The 21250-nt window shown below is 38.4% G+C and overlaps 1 protein-coding gene across 4 annotated transcripts in view; it reads right to left on the reverse strand.

The window, feature by feature from the left end:
• Positions 1-62: 62 nt before the first annotated feature.
• Positions 63-21250, reverse strand: part of aff4 (AF4/FMR2 family, member 4) — a 35094-nt gene continuing 13906 nt past the window's right edge. For 3 of the 4 annotated variants that reach the window (XM_047379044.1, XM_047379043.1, XM_047379041.1), the window contains exons 2-21: positions 19241-19376; positions 15479-16261; positions 15071-15109; positions 14813-14899; positions 14596-14623; positions 14454-14505; positions 14176-14265; positions 12914-13058; positions 11388-12036; positions 11120-11256; positions 8175-8260; positions 7575-7815; positions 7352-7440; positions 7011-7074; positions 6308-6444; positions 5998-6069; positions 5715-5808; positions 5527-5570; positions 4843-5060; positions 63-3834 (exon numbers count right to left, since the gene is read on the reverse strand). In XM_047379044.1, the coding sequence (XP_047235000.1) occupies positions 3707-3834; positions 4843-5060; positions 5527-5570; positions 5715-5808; positions 5998-6069; positions 6308-6444; positions 7011-7074; positions 7352-7440; positions 7575-7815; positions 8175-8260; positions 11120-11256; positions 11388-12036; positions 12914-13058; positions 14176-14265; positions 14454-14505; positions 14596-14623; positions 14813-14899; positions 15071-15109; positions 15479-16261; positions 19241-19372 (3315 nt within the window). In that variant the 5' untranslated portion in view covers positions 19373-19376 and the 3' untranslated portion in view covers positions 63-3706. The remainder of the gene's footprint in view (positions 3835-4842; positions 5061-5526; positions 5571-5714; positions 5809-5997; positions 6070-6307; positions 6445-7010; positions 7075-7351; positions 7441-7574; positions 7816-8174; positions 8261-11119; positions 11257-11387; positions 12037-12913; positions 13059-14175; positions 14266-14453; positions 14506-14595; positions 14624-14812; positions 14900-15070; positions 15110-15478; positions 16262-19240; positions 19377-21250) is intronic. The other variant, XM_047379042.1, reaches the window with a different exon arrangement.

The following is a 21250-nucleotide window of genomic DNA, read 5'->3' on the forward strand; positions in this document are numbered from 1 at the left end:
TAAATGGGATGGAGGATTTTATTTCTTTTAAATAATTTGCACATAAATCAATCAACACTCGCTTAAACATATCCATATATATTTTATTCTCAATACGGCAAAATACAAAGAATATTTAGGACAGACTCTCATTAGTCACAATTAATACTCACTTCACAAGAATGCTTTTAAATTACATTACCCGAGTTTGAAGATCAAACTCAACAGGTACCTTTAAAACATATTGCATCCATCATATATAGTATCTCTATCATCAGTTCATCTTAAAAGTAGCCAAATTCAGATTATTGTACATCATGTATGCTGCTGGTCTCACTACGGAGACGGCTTTTGCTCTTAGAAAGGTTATACAACATACTGTAGAAACTGCTACAACTGCTCTGAGGTGGGTCGAAATACCTCGGTTTCAAAAGACATGTTGGACACAGTAAATACACGCCTCTCTCTCTCTCTCACGAGGAAGCAGACGACAGACTGTACATGTTATCCATCCAACACGTGAGCTCAACGATATACACGTAATGAAATACACGGCTCCATATCAAATACAGAGGGGACAAAAAAATGTCTGCGTTTGGACTTGAGAGACTACCGATGATGTGGCGATGGTGATCTGATGAGACAAAGTATACAAGCACGTTGGAAAAAAGATGGCGAAATCAATTTGATTTATGGTGTTAACACACTGGGATTGCCTCTGTAACAAGGGGAGAAAGAGGAGAAAAAAATATGTGCATAAAGTCTCTCACAATATATTTACAGCATTTTTTTTCTTTAAATTTAGTAAAAAATGCCAACCTGTAGTAGAAATTCACCCTGAAAGAAATGTTATATTTACAATTTGTACAATTGTATTTAAATAGAAACATGCAAGTGTTAACATCTTCCTACTGAACGTCCAAAAAAGGGGATAAAAAAAAAAAAAAAAAAAAAAGCAACAACTTCATCTTACCATGGATTCGTTCAAGTTAGATTAATTACTACTTACAATGAAATCTCATCATAAACAGCTCAAATACATTTACATCTTCGTCTTTCATAAAATCATAATCATTAAAAAGGCGAAACAGGGAAAAACAAATGGGCAGAAAAATAAATAAGCGTGAGTAGCAACTGTTAAAGACCGTTCTAATGCTATTTTCTTACATTTCACTACGAGATAGTGTAGGAAGCACAAGGCGCACATCTTAACTTACAAAGTGTACCAGTGTATGAAGACAGTGATCGGGTCGGCAAAACCCACTGAGGAAAAGACGACTCTCCAGCTTTTGTGTTTGGTTATAAAAAAAAAAAAAAAATTATATACACAGGTATAATACACCACTACAGAAAATTGCAAAAGCTAAAGGCAATGGCCGCTTGAGCTGAACAGGTTTGTCACTGATGTGGAAAAAAGGAAGAAAACCCCTAAGCTTAAAAATGATCTTTACTCCTGAAAACATTTTTTTGTTTGTTTTTGTAGAAATCCTGCATAGATCAAAAAATAATACCTCTCCTGACTTTCTCCTCTTTAAGTGGAAGAGAAAATAACAGTATTCCCTCCAGCAATAAAAGTCCAGGGAGCCAGTGAAAAAAGGAAAATATATAAGCAACAAGAAAAAGCTGGGCCAAACAGTAAACAGTATTTAGGTTTTAATGCAGAAACAAGAATAAAAAAAAAGGTTCAATAAATCTCCAAAACTTTGTGGCACTTTCTTACCTTGTAGCAAAAATCAACTTATGATTTTAGCACAAGTACTATTTGGCCCAAGCTTGGGATTTCCAGCATGGTTTCTCAGGAACAAAACATTTTAATTCCTCTAAGTAGTGACAATGTCATCTAATCACCCAGGATAGTTATAACTACAGATGCACCAATCAGTCGGTAAGAGATCAGGTTCGGCTAATTTTCACTCACTCTGGAGGTGAAATTGAGAAAAAGCTGATTTTTCCCAGGTTAACTGAATGCCTCCAATCGAAAAATGCCCATTATTTTCAGTATAAACCAATAGCATTTTGCACTTTTATGCACTTTGTGAATTTAATAATAAACAGATAAAAGTTAGAGACATTTGGTTTGATGCATGAGTTGATAACTACAATCTATGTCAAAGAACCTGCAACAACACACGTTTTCCTGTTTCGCATTTTATGGACTTAAAAGGGAAACAAAATATCAAATTTGGTCAAAATTGGAATCTGGAGGAAAGGAAACTGATATCGGCCTGATTGGTGCATCTCCAATTATAACCATTATAAGCATCAATGATTGCAAATGGAAAGCAAACATTTATATTTACTCAATGCATCTCTTTGCCTGCTGTACCAGCTATTTTTTTGTAAGACAAGTATGATTTGTTTTAAAAATGTCATCGTTTAGAAACAATACCAGTACAAAGACTTGTTCATATACTAAACGCCAACTAAATCTTTCATTTTGCACTAGCTAGAAGAAAAATGATCTGCTTGGCATATAAATAGAATCTATAGTGGTCATTATATTTCTTATCTGAGATATACAAAATCTTTATCACATAAATACAACACTGCTAATCTCTGTCAATGATTAGATTTTCCCCTTATAAGAAAGAAAACCTCTACTTTTTACTTAATTTGTTTTAGTCTTGACGATTCAAAAAAACCTTGGTTTGTTTTAAAAAATTCAAAATAAATAACTGCATTTGCATTGTATGTGTGGACACAATCTGCAATACTTATGACAATCCCTGCTGTTCCTTAGAAAAATACACTGTTAAAAGGATTTCAAAAAAATGGGAATAACACTATGTGGGAGTGACCCTTGCTTGAGAAAATGTCTAAACAATATAGCAATAAAAGTGTCTCTCAGGAGCAGAAATTTTAATCTTCAAAAAGGTAAAAATCTTCCAGTTGATACAATAAGTTTAAATTTGCTATCTTATGCATTTTGAAAACAACAATCTACATTTTGAGAAGTTCCTGATTCTAAAAACAGCCTCTGATTAAAGTTTGACATGAAGACCCATCTAGTATTCTTAATATTTTTGTCAGAATCCTTCCAAGACATTTTACAATCACTTTAAAAATATGCATAACTGTTAAAAAGTATAATTGCCAGCTTCAATTAACTACTAATTGATGACTTAAATACCAGCAAGTGAAGAAACACATATAAAAAGAAATCAAATCTTATTGGTGACTGTTTTCCTGTAGCTCATTTACAAGGCACAAAAATGATAAAGAGAAACCTTCATTTTAAAGCACCTTTGGTGTTTCTGGGAGGTACTTTGGTGAAATAAAGTTGAAAAAAAAAGAAGTTAAAAGCCAAAGTAGCCTAAAAAGAAACAAAAATCCCAGGTTTAGTGTACTTATAAGAAACAATCACTTTTATACAGAACAGATAAAAACAGGGCCTTGAAGATTTTCATAGGGTCGCTGAAATGTGAAGCGTGGCGATCAGCTCTTGAGTTTTGACGCGTTGCCGCTGAAGGTGTGAGATGTCCTAAATTGCTCAGTTTTTTTCTTTTTGGCAAGCTGGTGCATAAAAATGGACACAGTGTTGGAGATATGTCTCAGAGGTTAACCATGTGTAAGAATACATGGAGGACCAGAGGTGGGCTGTGTTGGTGTGTGTTTGTATACAGTACATATATTTGTGTGCATGTTTGTTGTGTCTTTGAGCACAGGCTGCAAAGCATGAAAGGCTGAGGTGAGTTTGAGGAAGCAGCTTGCAGCGAACAAGTCCTCGCTAGTGGCTAAGATTAGCGTCCAGTCGCAGCCAGTGGAGACCCTGCCGAGTGTAACGCACCAGTTCTGTCATGCTGCTGGTGTTGAAGATCAGAGGACCCATCACTTTGTCCAACTCCAAGAAGAAGTCTGGGGAAGAAAGATATGACAAACAAAAGCTAAGCAACAGTTTAAAACAGATCATGACATTAAAGTCCTGTTTTTACACAACAACTCAATATCCATACGCTGTTTAATTTACACGGGGTAAAAGCGTGCCACGCTTCAATCATAACATATCGCCTTTCAGAAGTACTTATATTTCTTGCTCAATCAGATTGAATGGGGAGAACAATAGCTGTCGAGTATTGCCGCAGATTCTCAGTTTGATTTAGGTCTAGACTTTAATTGGGTCATTCTAAAACGTAAATATTCCTGTGCATCTCCCGCTGTAAATTTAGATTCATTGTCCTGCTGGAAGGGAACCTCTGCGTCACTCTTTTCTAGCCTCTAACAGGTTAATTTACCAGTGTTTCGATCTATTTATCATCCTATCAAGTCTGACCTGCTTCCCCGTCCCCTGCTGAAGAAAAGAATCCCCACAGCATTGATGCCGGCACCACCATGTGTCATACTGGGGGTGTTCTCTAACAAACATTCACAGAACAGCTGTATCTATACTGGGATTAAACCAGACACAGGTGGACTATTTACTACTTAGGCAACTACTGAAGGCAACTGGTTACACTGGATTTTATTTAGGTGTTTTAGAGAAACTCAAACTGAATAAATGTACACATCAGACTTTTCAGATTTTTTTTTAACATTTGAAAACCAAGTATCCTTTTCTTTCCACTTTACAATTGTGTTCTCCTTTATGTTGGCATATCATATATTTTCATTGGTTGTTGGCAAAATATGAAAACATCAAAGGGGTATGAATACTATTTCAAGGCACCAGAAATTAAGTTATTTGAAGTTTTATGATTCCAGCTTATCCATCCATTAATTTGACATTTTAACACTGGGTCCACTACATCCACTAAGAATCACAGCTCCAATAGAAGAAAGAAACCACTACTAAAGCACATCTTACATTAGGCAAGTCTCTAACAAAAGGCTGACTATCAAACTGCTGATTAGAAAATGCCCTTTTACCCTTCTGCTCCTTGGCAACTTGCTCAGCCTGGTCCCAGATCTCTGTGGCGTAGAGGAAGTTGGAGGTGACCTGGACGTAGCTGGCAGCCATCTGGTGGATACGCTGAGGTATGGTCACAGACGAGCTGCCACTGCTGTTGCTGCTGACTGACGAGTAGCTACTTGCTGTGCCTGGTGAGAGTTTTGGCGAAACTGGAGAGGGCATACCTGCCGCCTTACTGCATATAGAAACAGAAAAAAGAAATGATGAAATTAATTGTCATTTTTTACATTTTTTATACATACAGTCTATTCACATTTTTGTGACAAACCATCACAAAGTTGTGTATATTTGTAAATTGGTAAAGTATTCATGGTTTTTCAAAATTCTCATAAATTAAGACTGGAAAGTTGTGGCGTGAGTGACAAAGTTGACCGAAAAAGTTTAAGGGGTGTGAATACTTTGGCGAGACATTGTATATCAATAAATTTAGCAGAATGGGGAAATTATCTTTGACAGTAATATCAATGTACTCTCTGTAAGATATGACAAGATGTGAAAAATAAATTTAAAAAAATTATTTAGGAATCTTCTGAACATGGAACCTGGAAAATCCATCAGCCACATTTGTACTAACATCAGCAGGAAACATGTCTCCTAGAATAAGGTCAAATCTCTAAACAGCACAGAAGCCGACGACTTACTTTCCCATTCCAGGAGAGGGAGCCTGGGTGTTACTCAGAGAATTCTGTCAAAAGAAACAAGAGGAAGAACATTATGTACATAGAAAAATGCATGTTTACAGATGAAAACATCATGCAAGGAATCTTACTGAGTTTTTTTTTTTTTACAAAGAAAACTGGATTTAAGCTTGTAGAAAAGATGAGAGTACCTTCAAATGTTCTGTGAGTGTTTTGGAGTATTTTAGAGCACTGTCTTTCCTCAGCTTGAACAACCGCAGATGGAGAAGGGACTGGCATTTAAGACTGGAGAGAAAAATGTGGATATCTACTTTTAAAACTAAAAAAAAAAATTGACTGAACTGTTATTTGGAAGGAGCCCATTTGCACACATTTTCATAAACTACAGCCACGATTAAGTACTTTGGGCCGTTAGGGACACTTCTACCATGTGAAGTGAAGCATCATAATAATGGAGTCAATAAATGAACTTACCAAAGCACAGCTAGCCTCTTGTCTGCTGAAGTAGCATCTGGGGCCATGTAGCTTTTTAACTTCATAGTGTATCTGGGTGCACAGGCAGGATAAAGTTGTAAGACCTTTATAGGTTAATACATACATTTCTGTAAAAAGGATTGCAATGATTTTACATTTTACTCTTGTATCATTGTCAACTTTGCAGCAGCAGAACCAGAAAACATTCTTCATTCAATTTTGGAGCCACTAAACGTTTCATACAGCTTTGTCAATAAAAAAATAATAATACAATACCCTTTAAACTTTTTGTGCTTGTGTTTTTGCTAACCTGATAAGCTCCACTGTTTCAGCGTACATCGGGAAGGGTGACTTGGCTTCCTGGGCGCTCTTCTCCAGAGCATTACCACATTCAATGAATGAGACCACAGCATCAAGGTAGTACACTGCCTTTTCAAAACGGTTCGTCTGTCAAAGAAAGACTGGGATTAAAACACTGACCAGTTCCGGGTCAAATACTTTCATTTTATCTCTAAATGCAGAACAACATGTTGTTCACATTGCACAAATTTGACAAACTGGACTTGACGGTCAGTTTTTACACAACTTCCAGCATATTTAAACATTTTTTGTCCTACATGTTTTTGTGTTGCCCTTTGGCTCCAATGCCAATATACAAAGAATCATTTTACAAAACTGAAAAATGTTTGGTTAATTTGTAACTTTGCAAGTAAGCATGCTGCTATAAGGTAATATTGGTTCTGTATGGACTTTAATATAATTTACAATAGCTTATCAACACTGCCATACAAAACATGATATTAAATAATGGTTTCTCAAATGCAGAGGTGGAAAAGGAACTATATTCCAAAACAGACAAACAAAAACAGAAGAACTTTCCCACCATCAGAAGAAACAGGTCAAACACTCCTTAAAGTTCAATATTATGTGTTCCAAGCTGGTTTCAAACTTGTTTAACAGTCCTCCAACTTATGCATGAGACAAACATTACAAATTATAGAAGTAATTCTTACCAGTGCATCTGCATTGTGCTTGAGTTTCTTAGCTTCTTGTAAGTAGTGATCAGCGGAATGAACCCTGAAACAGAGTTGTAAGCATGTTAAAACACAAATTTTATTAATATCCTCTAAACTTATTAAATCTCTTTCCTAAACAGGCTAAATATGACACAGAGACTCATCAGATAGTCTTTCATAATGGAAATGTCAAGACTTTTTCAGGGATGCAGGCAAATCAACTAATGACCTCCCTAACCTCCTACTGTTTCATACATACAAAGGCAATCCCAGAGGCCCACAACAGGTCTCTTTGTCCCACTGGGGACTTTTCTAAAGTGGAAAGATCTCCTCTTTACCTGTCCTCAAACAGCATCTTGGATCTCTGAGACCTAGAACCATCCGTGGGAAGAGGGGGCACAGCCATTTGGTTAGATGATATTTTCTCCTGCAGAGACAGTAAACGACAAGACAAATAACTTAAAGGAAAGAAAAATGCTTTCAATGCAATGAAAGAACAGAGACAATGTGTTAAGATTCTATGAATATGGTATCTATGATGACAAAAAACACGTTACTCACATCAACCTTGCCCTCGCGTGTGCTGCGTCCCTTGTCCTCTCCTTTTTTGTGTTTGGAGGTGGAGCTGCCCTTGCTGCTGTGGCTCACTGCTTTTTTACTTGTGCTGCCGCTTGATAGCAACGTGGATGACTGGTTGACTGTCCCCTTTCGGCTCGGATGCTCTGACTTAGGCGTCCGCTGAGGACCGGATATGGAAGGAGAGGGTACAGGCTCCTCTTTCTTCTCTAAAGGTCTCTTTGACCTGGTGGAATAGAAATCCATATTAACAGCCCTGTTTTGCAGCTGTAGAGCTCTTACTATGAAAATGTTCACAGTGGAAGGTTAAATGTTAACATCACAGGCAATTCACAACTAAGCTCAAACATTAGGCAATCAAGCAGAGGATAACCAGTGCAACTGAGAGCAAGTTGTAAAACACAAGTTCATATATATTGTGACTTTCCCGTTTAAGGTTAAAGGGTTTATTTTCTGAATGGTAAGAGAAGTGAAAAACACGTGGAAAGCTTTGTTATCTTCCATTACAAAATGAGGTAGTGGTGTTGTACCGGCAGGGTCAGAGTAGAATGAATCATTATTAGGGGAAATAGACATAATACTCACTCTTTACTGCTGGTTTTATGAGGAGACTGAGTTTTATCGTCAGGCTTGAATCGCTTACTCTCTGGCTTTGAGCCTTCCTCGTCGGTCTAAAAAGAAGAAAGACAACTATCAATAACTCACAGGAATACTTTGATTTATTAGAGGTTTGTGTGTTTGTCTTTTTCAACCTATGAACTTCTATTAAGTATTACATAGCACAGTTTTTGCAATAGTGAAAGATAACCTTTCTTTTAGAATTATTTCTTTTTTTTATAGCATGGCTCTGCATGCTCTAATATGGATATTTTGAGAAACTCATTTTTCTCCTCCATTTGCACCCGACGTCCACATGCAGAGTTTCTGGAGACACTTGTTTTGGTAAAGCTTACAATAGCACTGCATGATATTGGAAAACACTGATTTTGATAATATTGATAAATATTGGAGCAATATCAATAAATACATAGATTATGTATACATATTATTTACTACACTGTATTCATGTATATCTTATACCCTCGTTAGAAACTTTAGCCTCTTGGCTCCTGCAACCTGTGTCAGGTGTGGGCCTCATGTACTGCATGGAGACTCCCTCCAACAAACTGAATATCACATTGGCATCAAAAGTGTAAACTCAGAACAACTGGAATATATTAGCCAACAATTACTCCAGTCCTTATGAGATAAATGTTGTGCACACAGTTGTTGCCATGACAATATAGTCACAATGCATTGTGGAGGAGTAGCCTAGATCTGTTCAAAATTCCCGTTCCTAGAAAAAAAGAATACTAAATTAGACAACTACATTCTTTACGTATAGAAACGTTGCCCTTCCGTGAAGTATGTCCATGTAAAGTATGAGCACTCAATGCTTGACTGGAGTTTCTTATCAAGGAATTGCTGCATCAGTGCCGCAAGGCATGAAGGCCATCAGCCTATGGCTCTGCTGGGATGGTAAGGAAGCCCAGGTTGTTCAGCGGCCTTCAGATCATCTGCATTGTTCGGTTGGTTTGGATTCACCACAATCCTCTTAAAGCTGTGACTATCTCTGTAGTTTGTGCCCCTTTTTTAATCAAACCTTTTCCTTCCACCTAACTTTACAATTACATATGTTTGAATACTGCACTCAATTTTATTGCTCTTATGTACCGTATTTTCCGCACTATAAGGCGCACTTAAAAACCTTTAATTTTGAAAAAAAATGACAGTGCGCCTTGTAATCCGGAGCACCTTATATATGGATCAATTGGTTAATTGGTTGATCCATACTGGTTGTACACGGCGCTCTGTCAAAATGTTTCAGTACGACTGGTAAACTACAAAGCCGCACCGCTTGCAGCATTACGGCTACCGTAGTCAGGGGTGTCGCCGAAGTAATAGCGGTAAACACCTGTACTGTGCTTATTCCTAGTCCAACACCACTTGTGTGTGTATAACGTTTGAATGTACTGTTGCAGGAATTGCCTGAACTGTATGTGATTAGAAGCTCAGTGTGTGGGGTGTATGTTTTGTGTGTGTGTGTATGGAAGATGTTGACATTACTCCTCCGGACAGAGGTGGCGCTGTGTGCTGCCGTAGCTGAGAATCAAGAGTGAAGGAGTGACGTCGGTATTATTGTGTGTGTGGGGTGGGTAGAGATGGCGACCGGAGCAGCGGTGTTTGAGTCTGTAAGCCCTGTGTTTTTACGTGCTGCAAAGTCATTAAAAAGAACCCCGAATCTCGTCAACAACTCAGTGTTTTGATGCTCAGCAACGTATGAGTGAGGGAGTTAACCCCGAGGAAACTAGTAACTTCGGCCCTGGAGAAAGCGTCTCCCCTGTGTCATCAGACTACGGTCAGGGGACAGAAACAGGAAAGGTTAACAGTACTAACGTTTGATTTAGTGCATCAAACTGTTTCTTTTACGTGTTTACTGAATCAGGGAAAAGTTCCCTTTCACGTTTTAACTAACGTTTGATTTCAACTTCAACTTCATAGACTCCAATGCATTCCTAACGTGCGGTTGGCTCTATTCAATATAATTCTATGTAGAGGAGACCTTACCATGAGAGTGAATGGAGTTATCAGAACGCTGGTTTGTAGTGTATTAATAAAGTTTGACTGACTGACTTATCTGACTGTTTTGTTGACATTCTCTTTAGCACAGCTCCATCTAGTGGATGCATAACGCAACCCCAGTCAAACGTTTGACTGCAGTAGCTTCTATTCTATGCGCCTTATAATCTGGTGCGCCTTATATATGAAAAAAGTTCTAAAATAGGCCATTCATTGAAGGTGCGCCTTATAGTGTGGAAAATACGGTAATATTATACTGTTATAAGAAAACAGATTTTGGGTAAACATTAGCTGTTAGAAGAGTTAATGAGCTAATTACCTCTATTAGAAAGATTGGATTAGAACCAGCTCTTACCAGTAAACCCCCAAGGATTATTAATGTCATTTGATTTGTTTTTCTGTGTTTGATTTTCTGTATCATTGTAATGATTTTCCTTGTGTACAGCGCTTTGAGTGCCTTGTTGCTGAAAAGCGCTATATAAATAAACTTGACTTGACTGGTTAGCCATAACCAACAAAATTAACAAAAACATTTGAAATCACTGTAGTAAATCTAAATAAACTTTTTGATGATGTTCTAGTTCATCGAGATGCACCTGTGTGTGCATTTAAATCTGTTTATTTATTATTATAGCTATCTAAATGCAAATGTAAAAATATTTATGGTATGCATATGTAAAAATATCTAGTATTAAAACTGCAACAAAAATAGTTAAGCTAAAATACAATAAACTCAAAAAAAGGAAATCAACTGAAGATTTTGAGTGCCTAAGAGTGGAGAAGGGGTAGTTTTTAATTTGGTCTTTTATTTCACGTGTTTAAATAAAATTGTTACAAAACATTGTTATGAAATTAAACCTCTTGGTGGTTAAAAAAGAAATTAAATGACACACAACAAAAAAAGAAACTACCTTGTGTTTCCTCTTGGACTTGCTCTGCTTGCTGATGTCCTTGCTGCTTTCTCGGTCGTGAGAGTCTTCCCTCTCCACTTTAATCTCTGCAGGCTCCTTGTAGGTCCGCCCTGGGATCCTCGACAGCAAGCTGAGATCTATGGGAAATAGGAAGGAAAGGGAAGGTTCATTTTGTCCAAAATAAAGGAAAGCCTCAGTTATGAAAACATACAAGGGCGCCGGACAGAAGAAATTTTTTTTGTAAGACATATAAGCAGTCGTGACTAACCAATCTTGACGAGTAAAACCTGCTGCTGAGGTTGTCTTGTGGGGTAGCGTTCCTCGGGGTCACTGAGCGGAGACAACACAGGAGAAAACACACACACGGGGGTCCTGATGCTCTCCGTATACTTGGGAGTCTGCGACGAGGATGGGATGCTATCGTTTTCCTCTGAATCTGATGAAGAAGAGTCTGTAGAAATAATTTCACGAGACTGAGGGGTCTTGGTGGGTGCCTTGGTCTTGCGTTTGTCTGTAGTGGTATTGACGGAAGTTGACGGGGGCCTGGGAGAGTACTTGGATTCTTTTTTGATGCTTGGTTTGCGTGAGCCTTTGGTGGGGGCAATCGGCCGGTGAGAAGGTATCTCTGGAGCTGGCTCGGTCTCCACTTTTAGACCTCCCTTGGGTTCCTCCACCACAGGAGGCTTCTCCGACTTTTTAGGCTGCTTTTTACCAACTCGTATTCTAGGATTTGTGCCACCTTCGCTCTGGGCGGGGGACTTCTGTCGGCCACGGCCACCCTCTGCACCCTTTTCCCTGCTAGGTGGTGGTGGTGCTGAGTCCTCTGACCTGTAATCTCGGCCTTCTTTCTTACATTTTGCTGGAACGTTCTTGAACCAGTTATCCAGCTGCCACTTGTTGGTCACAGGCTGTTCAGGCTAAAACAGACACCACACCGCAGAATTAAAAAAGGTTCTTAGGAAGTCAAAAAGTTAAAAAGATTATTCTGGACACAAAAAAGACATTCTACAGGTGCATCTCAATAAGTTAGAATATAATTGAAAAGTTAGTTTACAGATCTTTTTATTCCACACATTTTCCTTCCCCTTAACTTTCCTTTAATATGCTTAGATAAAGCAATGCCAACAGCCAGCTTGTTTAGCAATTGTAGGGCAATTATAATTTTTATTATAAGTAATATTATTGTGATAAAATTGCAATTTGTCGAGATAAAAATAAACTAATTATTGATGTTTGCAATATTGAGTTTGTTGTATTTGCTGCTTAAAGCCTATTTTATATTGGGTAGGTTTTAGAGCAATAGTCATGGTTGCTGGGCTCAGTATGCAGCAACAGATTTACTGTCAAAAAGACTCAATTTAGAATAGAAAACCTTTATCATCAGTTTAGTAGTTTGTATTAAAACAAATCTAGCTTCTATAGTGATTATATTTTAATTCCATATCACCCATGTTTTATGTCAATAACTGTCTGCAGGCCAATGATAAGTCATGGTTATGTAGGCAGTAAAATGGCCATTTCCTCCCTTTCTGTATATGTCCTACTGTATATAATATCCTAATTTTCTAAGAAACTGAACTTTAGGTTTTCCTTAGCTATAAGCCATAATCATCCAAATTTAAAGAAAAAAACCTTCATATATATATCAATGTGTGGTAATCTATATACAAGTTTCATTTTGTGAATTTAATAACGAATAAACGATAAATTAACTTTTTGATGATATTGTAACTTACATATAAAATGTGATTCTTAGCCTCACAGTTTAATACAAAGTTAGAATAAAATGAGTACTTCAGGAGAGGCGGTCCGCGGGCGCTCGTTAGCTTCGCTGTCTGTCGTGCTGCTTTCGCTCTCGCTGTCGGAACCAGAGCTGCTCTCCGAGCCGCTGTGGCTGCTGGAGTCGTCCCTGGTTGGCTCGGCAGCTTCACTGTTATTGCTGTTGATGGACAGAAACAGGCAGGTGGTAAAACTCTTATAAATAACAGGTAAATGTACTTATCTTAGTCTATGAGGAGATAATACATTTAAATTGGCTTTTAGGTAACATTTACGCTTTGTTAAAAAAAATTTAAAACAGAATTTGACGTGCAGTCATTGGATGACAGAGCCAAATAAAATACCACGTTGAATCAAATCAGAAGTGCTGTGGTTAAACTTGAAATCTAATTATTAACTTGTGCCAGCTTGACCTTTCTTAAATTTGTATAATAAAAAATAAAATCCTGTTAATGTCTAGAATATGGTTCAACAGAAAAAAAAAAAAGTCCAATTTGCACATCAGCACTCCCAGGTACAACTACTGGCAGATTACGTTGAACGTTTTTTTTATCAGCAACAATTGCTATATAAAGGCAACATGGGTAGACAAAACAGATTATGTACAACAGATTTGGGTAAATAAATAAAGTTCACCAAAAAGTAATACGATTCTTATGAATATTCAATAAAAAAACAAACAAACTGAACTTTATATGGTAATTAGGCATAGACTCAGTATCAGTATCCAGGTATACTAGCTTTTTAAAAAGCTATTGTTTTGGAAAACCTGAACTGCCCTTTTGCTACTTGTTGCTGTGCACCACTGGTCAGCTGGCCTAAAAAATGGCTTTAACAAATTCCCTTGCTTACAACCTCAGACAGACAAATTTGGCTGTTTGTAAGTTTAACTGGACAAAAAAAACCACTGATATTTATGGCTTGAAAACTAAAGGAACACCACTTATTAATCTTATTAAGTTAACATTTTAGAAAATAATTATATTTTGCACTTGAAAAACTGATGCTAAATGTTGAATGTGTTTATTCATATAAGACGATTTGTTAGAACTAAATCAAGGACCACAGGTAACCATAAAATGACCAACACGACAGCTTGTATAGACTATCATTGCTAGTTAAAGACAATATGGTGTCCCAAGATAAGCATAGCTGAACCCCAAAGCTAAAAAACTAAATATGAATCAAAAGTGGACGGACTCAAACAAACACTTTTGCAGAACAAATAAATAAAAAAAACAATCCGAAACATAAATTTTTTATGTTGTGCACTTCACCTTGCTGACGTGTTCCTTGAGGCGTTCTTGGATTCTTGTTCTCCATCGCTGTCCTCACTGCTGCTTACTATTAAATCTTCTTTCAGCATGCTGAGCAAGACAAAATTTCAAAAAGATAAAAGCTTTAAATGCTTCACTGAATCTTCAGTTGCCTGAGCTTTCTTTCAAGTTAACTAAGCCCAGGAAAATGAATGTCGTTTATTCTAAATCAATGAAGAAAAACAACAAACATGCACTTTTGACAAGCTAGGATAACTACAGAAAGATAAACCACTTACGTGCTTTCTTTAGGCTGATGGCTGCTGGAGCTCTTTGAAGAACTGCCTCGCTCTAAGACAAAGATAATTAAAAGGAAAATCTATAGAAACCCAGTACGTACACACAGAAAATTCAAATACGGATTTGAATTGTGAAACTTACTATGTCCACTTTGAAAAGAGTGTGCATCCTGCAGTAAATAACAAACACATACACATTTAGTTTTATTGTTTTTGCTTTTAATTATAATTATAATAATTATTAGAATAATTTTACAAAATAAGGTTGGTTTTTTTCCCATAAAAGCGAGAAAGCATGACTGCCCTCATGGAACAATCAGATAATAAATTAAATAAGTAGTTAAACTCCTGGTGCTGACCTTGGTGGGGAATGGAAACTTGGAGAGCTCTGTTTTGCAGGGAGTGTGGATGGCTGTAAGTGGAGGAGGCCATGACTGAGTCATTTCCTGAAGGAAGGAAAAAATAAAAAGAATTGAGGAAAAACCCACATGCACACACAAAATCTGAGATTAGGCCCAGGGTGAAGCTGAATTATTTCAGTCAGTTGACATTTTTCCCTCTGTTTACTGTAAAGCTGAAAGATGAACTATTTAAAAAGAAAAATAGTTTTTACATACCTTTAGGATTTCGTCGACACAGTTGGCATCACCGGATCCCTGTTGAGAGAATCATCATCGTCATGATTAGCTGATGTTTTCATAAGCATGATCTCAGTACAACAGGTGAGGAGGTTTGCATTCAGAGCACCACGAGTCATCCTATAGACATTTTGTGAGACGCAATAGTTTATTCAAACCTAGTGTACAATACTGTAGAGCTTTTTTTAAATTTTTTTAAAAGAGAATGTATGTTTCAAACAAAACCACTGCTGTTAGAATGGCTTTAAGAATGCTGGAACACGTTCTGTTTATCCTCAAAGTCATGAAGAGGTCCTTTTCTACTGGTCTGCCAGTGTATGTGCACATACATTCACTGAATGCTGATAACCCTGAAAGGAGACTTAAGTGTTGTAGATAAAGTTTTACCTCAACAGGCTGTGAGGGGATCTTGAGTTTTGTAAGGGAAGCTTTGCCGATGGACTTCACTTCTCCCATGGTGCTGCTGTGAGACTGCCCGCCGTAGCTTTCGGATTGTAAGCTCTTGGGTTCCGCCGTTTCTTGGCCATCCATAGGCCGCACGTAAGCTGTGGGCTTTTGCAGCATTGAGCTGGGCTTGACGAGAGATGGAGGGAAGGCTTGACTCGAGTGCTGTCCACTAGGGAATGATGTGTGAACCCGTGAGGGGGAATCCCAGTTGGCCTCCCTGTCTCTAGGTGACTTGTTGCGATACTTAGGGTGATGCTGCTCAGCAGACAAGGAGCTTCGTGAGTGGCTGCCAGAGGAACTCAACGAACCCTTCGCTGGACTTGAAGTGTGTGACTTTGAGTGCTCCGAGCCTCCGCTGTGCTTACTGGATTTCTTTTCTCGCGCTTCTCCTCTCTGGCTACTGCTGCTGCCGCTACTGCTGCCGCTGTTCCTCAGGCTACTGTGTCCGCCTGCGGTTCCGGAACGTTTCTGTGACTGAGATGAAGATCCTCCCGCTGCTGGGCCTACAGGAGTCCACTTACTGCTCTGGCTACCACCTCCACTACCAATACCACGCTGGTCCCCGCCAAATAAAGGCGGGCCGGACTTCTCTTCAGAGGAAGACGAGCTGTTTGAAGGTTTACCCGGAAGCTTTGGAAGAGTGTCACCAATCGGCTCTTTCATCTCGTCGTAATTGCCCAACATGCTCTGAATACGGTTGGACAGTATATCTGCTTTGCTGACCTGAAGACAGAAGAAAATGATAGAAAGCAATCAGTAATGCCAAGGCTATAGATAACTCACAAACAGGAAGAAAAATCTGTGGAAAACAAAAAGAATTATTGGTACAATTTTACCTTATTGGGTTCACTTTGGAAACACAGAAACTTAATAGAGATGCACAGTGAACTCAGCTGATGACTAGTCAGATAATTTCTGCATCTTCTTGTATTTATGTTTTAATATGATATCTGCTCAGCCCTTTGGTCAGTTTTGCTGTTTTTAAAGTGCTTATAAACAAAGGTGGCTTGACATAAGATGCTAAAAGACTGTTAAAAAGAACTGCTTAATAATGTCATTGTTTTAAAACCCCTGGTTACACAGCAACTGCTCTCTGCCTCACACTGTGTGACATCACCTCTGCTTTAACGACAGAGAGGGTAGAAAGAATATTTTAAATACCGGTTTTATATCTTCTCCTAATATTTATTTCTTAAATAGAAATCAGAATATGGCACAAAATGCTACTTCATATATTTCTAAACTTACCAAAAATGATAACCGAATTTCCCTGCTTCATTTAACAAAGGAAGCCAACAGTTAAATCACTAGTCATAAATGGTAAATGGCCTGCACTAGCATTTTATCCAGTCCCCAGAGACCCCAAAGCACTTTACACTACGATCTGTCATCCACCCATTCATACTCACATTCACACACTGATAGTGGTTAGCTATGTTGTAGCCACAGCTGCTTTGGGGCCGACTGACAGAAGTGAGTCTTGTAGATTAAGAAACTTTCCTGAATAGAAATGGTCGAAGAGCCTCATCAACCCACAGTTTGCTCATACTGAGCTCTGAACAGCCTTTCTGAACTGTGGGTCAGACCACAACCTCGGCGCAGAGGTTAATCAATCACTTTGATGGCCGTGGGTTCCAGTTGATTTGTTTGCAGCCTGTGCAAAGTCTCCAGTTTCACATGCAGTCTCACCTCTATTTTGTTTGACAGATTCACACTGAGGGTGAGGAAACTCAAGCCGTTATCTGCAGCAGGAAATGTTACTGAGTTGGTCATAACGTGCACTCCACCCCCTCCTGCTAGCATGGAGCCTGGGTCTCATTAGCACAGCTAAAGGAAGAGTAGCAGCACCTATTTTCTTCTAGTTTGTTGGTTTTAGTTGGTAGTGTGAACAGAAATGACAAAGTTATGGTGGATAAGTAATTTTCTGGACAAAAGTGAAAACAATTCAAACTAAAACAAAAGAATTCTAGTTATCTTCAACAACTGGAAACATTACAGTTTAGTTAAAGGTTTGTAGCGATGCATGATTGCAACATGTCTCATTGTGTTTGCAGAGTACATGAGTTGTGCAGCAATATAAATATTGTGTGAACATATTAAACAATGAGTCATTGTGTAAAACTGATTGTATAGCACTTTGTAACCAACCACATCCATTCAAAGGTCATAACTGGGACAAAATGTTCCAATTCAAAGTCGTGTTTTTTTAAACTGCTAAAAAAAAAAAAAAAAAAAGTCAAACAAGAACCCCTTGAAAGCCAAATGGACACAATCTTAATTTGGACCCACAAATGAAGACCCACAAATACATTGTCCAGTCAAGCATCACACTTCCACAACAGGATATCACAAAATACCTACTTGTTTCCAGAGTTTCTTTAACCTAATGTCTACTTATATTTAGATATTTGTTTTAGAAAAGACACAACGTACCTGGAAACAAGAACACTTAACATGCTTTTTATCTTCTTTGGGTTTTGTTAGATCTAGGCACAATTGGGTTAAAGGAGTCTGATTTGATTGGCTTTGGTCATATGTCGTATGTTTTCAATTAGAATGAAATGCACTACATGCAGCAGCGTTTATAGAAAGTTAAATGCTCCTCACTCTGCACGAATGAGCAAGCACATAAACTCTGCACTATAAAAACGTTTCTGCTGTACTGGTTTAGATCCGGGAGGCCACAGCTGCAGCTGTGTGTGCACACAAGCTTTAAAGCATAACGCTGTAAACTTCCACTTAGTGAAGCATGACAGTCAAAGTCAAACTAAAGCTTACATAAGGCTCATACTAGCAGTTGGCAAGATGTACAAACTACAGACATTCGGTGACTTTAAGGGCTGATTTCTTTCATTTTTGATCCACACAACTTCCATCACTCAAATCGACGTATATTTAAAAGCAACTCTCTAAGAAACGTTGAGAAATTCTGCAGAGTGAAACTGTATTTCATTGGTAAAGGTCAAGGTCGAGGAGTTTTCTGTCATTAATCCCAGCTTTCATCTTTTACTTTGTTGTGGTCAAAACACACACACACACACACATACACACACTCACCTCTGGTGGCTTTTCTATTCCCAACCTGTCAGAACACATTCCTTAGTGCGTCTCTGATGGGTAGCCCTGGCTAAGGGAGAGGAGCCACTTACATCTGCTCAAATCTGGTTAGTGGCAAAGATTAGAGCTGGTTCAGAGGACTTAAATCCTCTTTACAAGTATACTGGCTGAGAGGAGCTGGCTGGCCTACATTTTTGCATGCAGGTATAAGCGGAAGACATGGGAGGAAGTGCGGCAGAGACGTAGCGTGCCGCTTTGTTTACTTTTAACAGCTGATTAGCCTGTGCTGTCAGCAAACTCTTTGCATTTTCTGATTTGAAAGTCTGTTAATAATTACTCAAATCACTACAGTTGGGCATCTAATATTGTTTGTGACATGTCATTATAACACACACTTTAATCTTGGAGATGATCTCTATTAAAACAAGGTGGAGTATCACTTTCAGTGGACTTTTTGGACATGTTGGGACAAAACAACGTATCTTGGGTTTTCCTGTTTCATCACGTAGACTGTAAACAAGGTGATGAAGCAGGAACTTAAAGTGACAAAAACTGCACTGCCGTGAAAGCACCTGATAATGCAGTTTTTACTCTTAACTGATCAATTACACACCGGCAGTAAAACAAAGAGCAAAACAAACCCACACTAACCACTTTGTAGGGTTCAGGGAAGAGGGGGGAATTTGCTGGAAAGGCCTCTCCTCCTCCCTGTTGTATTTCTTGATTTCTCCTTTCTCTTTCTTTCATTCGGAGCACATTCCGGTCCTCACGGTTCATGTTGCTGTCAACACAAAGCAGAGCATCGAGTCAACAAAAAAACATGCTACGCCAGATAATATAATCTTAGAAAAACAATGACAGGTTGCAGAGGAAGCAGCAGTATGCAGGAAACCCCCTTTTTGTTTTCCCCCAAAAATTATTTTATAAAAACATTGCCAAATTTTTCAGACTGCCATCACACATATGCTCTGGTACATAAATGCAGGAAGTGATATTTCCATTTTTTTTTTTACTGCTACAGACCTGACGAGACTAAAATGAGACAATAACTGAGACGGCCAGTGGAGAAAGTAGCCTCTAATAAGCTTAGGCTTATCTACACAAAGATGAGTTTCTGACTTCTACTGTAAACAATCCTCCTGTGCAGATGGTCAATTTCATTATGCACCACAACCCCAAGTACTGATGTAATATCGTAAGAAACTTGCTTAATCTTCGTCTTGACACAAACGCATCATGATTATTTTCACAATAGCGGTCTGTTTGTTCTTTCTTTGTAGCACAAAAAGGATTAAACTGTTGCGGAGCTGCATAAAAGAGATAAAAAAAAAATGTCAAAGGTCAGCTAGTTATCATTGACCCCATAAAAATAGTTTAAAAACACCACTTTGCTCCTTGTTTTCTATTTGAACACCATCTTTAATCAAAACACAGAAGCAAAAGGTGTAGTAGTAATACCAAATGCCATACTGCAGTAGCACACTATTGGTTGTGCTGCGTTCTTGTTTCACACTCAAAAAAAAGAAGAAGAAAAAAAAAAACTGTGGGAATTTTCTAACGGTTATTGTCAGGAACGAGACTAAACTGGTAACAATGGTCTTCTCTGCATTTTGTACTTTCAAACACACAGCAAAATTTAAGATTTCCTAAGATAAAAACCACCCAAAATGTCATTAAAACTGTTTTCTTTTTACAATGTTTTTATGTGCAAAGCAGACATATTGGATTCTGAGGTAAGGATTGGTGAAAAACATCCAACTTTGGTAACTGGAATTTTAAAGAAAATAACTTTATGTTCATATTTTCCAGTACAACTGTGGAAATTTCAACTTCTGTCTAAAAATGGAATATATACAGTACAGACCAAAGGTTTGGACACACCTTCTCGTTCAAAGAGTTTTCTTTATCTTCATGACTATGAATATTGCAGCTTCACATTGAAGGCATCAAAACTATGAATTAACACATGTGGAATTATATACTGAACAAAAAAGTGTGAAACAACTGAAAATATGTCTTATATTCTAGGTTCTTCAAAGTAGCCACCTTTTGCTTTGATTACTGCTACGCACACTCTTGGCATTCTGTTGATGGGCTTCAGGAGGTAGTCACATAAAATGGTTTTCCAACAGTCTTGAAGGAGTTCCCAGAGATGCTTAGCACTTGTTGGCCCTTTTGCCTTCACTCTGCGTTCCAGCTCACCCCAAACCACCTCGATTGGGTTCAGGTCCGGTGACTGCGGAGGCCATCTGGCGCAGCACCCCATCACTCTCCTTCTTGGTCAAATAGCCCTTACACAGCCTGGAGGTGTGTTTGGGGTCATTGTCCTGTTGAAAAATAAATGATGGTCCAACTAAACGCGAACAGGATGGAATAGCATGCTGCTGCAAGATGCTGTGGTAGCCATGCTGGTTCAGTATGCCTTCAATTTTGAATAAATCCCCAACAGTGTCACCAGCAAAGCCCTCCCACACCATCACACCTCCTCCTCCATGCTTCACGGTGGGAACCAGGCATGTAGAGTCCATCCATTCACCTCTTCTGCGCCGCACAAAGACACGATGGTTGAAACCAAAGATCTCAAACTTGGACTCATCAGACCAAAGCACAGATTTCCACTGGTCTAATGTCCATTCCTTGTGTTCTTTAGCCCAA

The sequence above is a fragment of the Girardinichthys multiradiatus genome, chromosome 11 (genome assembly GCF_021462225.1).
Source record: "Girardinichthys multiradiatus isolate DD_20200921_A chromosome 11, DD_fGirMul_XY1, whole genome shotgun sequence".
NCBI lineage: Eukaryota > Metazoa > Chordata > Actinopteri > Cyprinodontiformes > Goodeidae > Girardinichthys > Girardinichthys multiradiatus.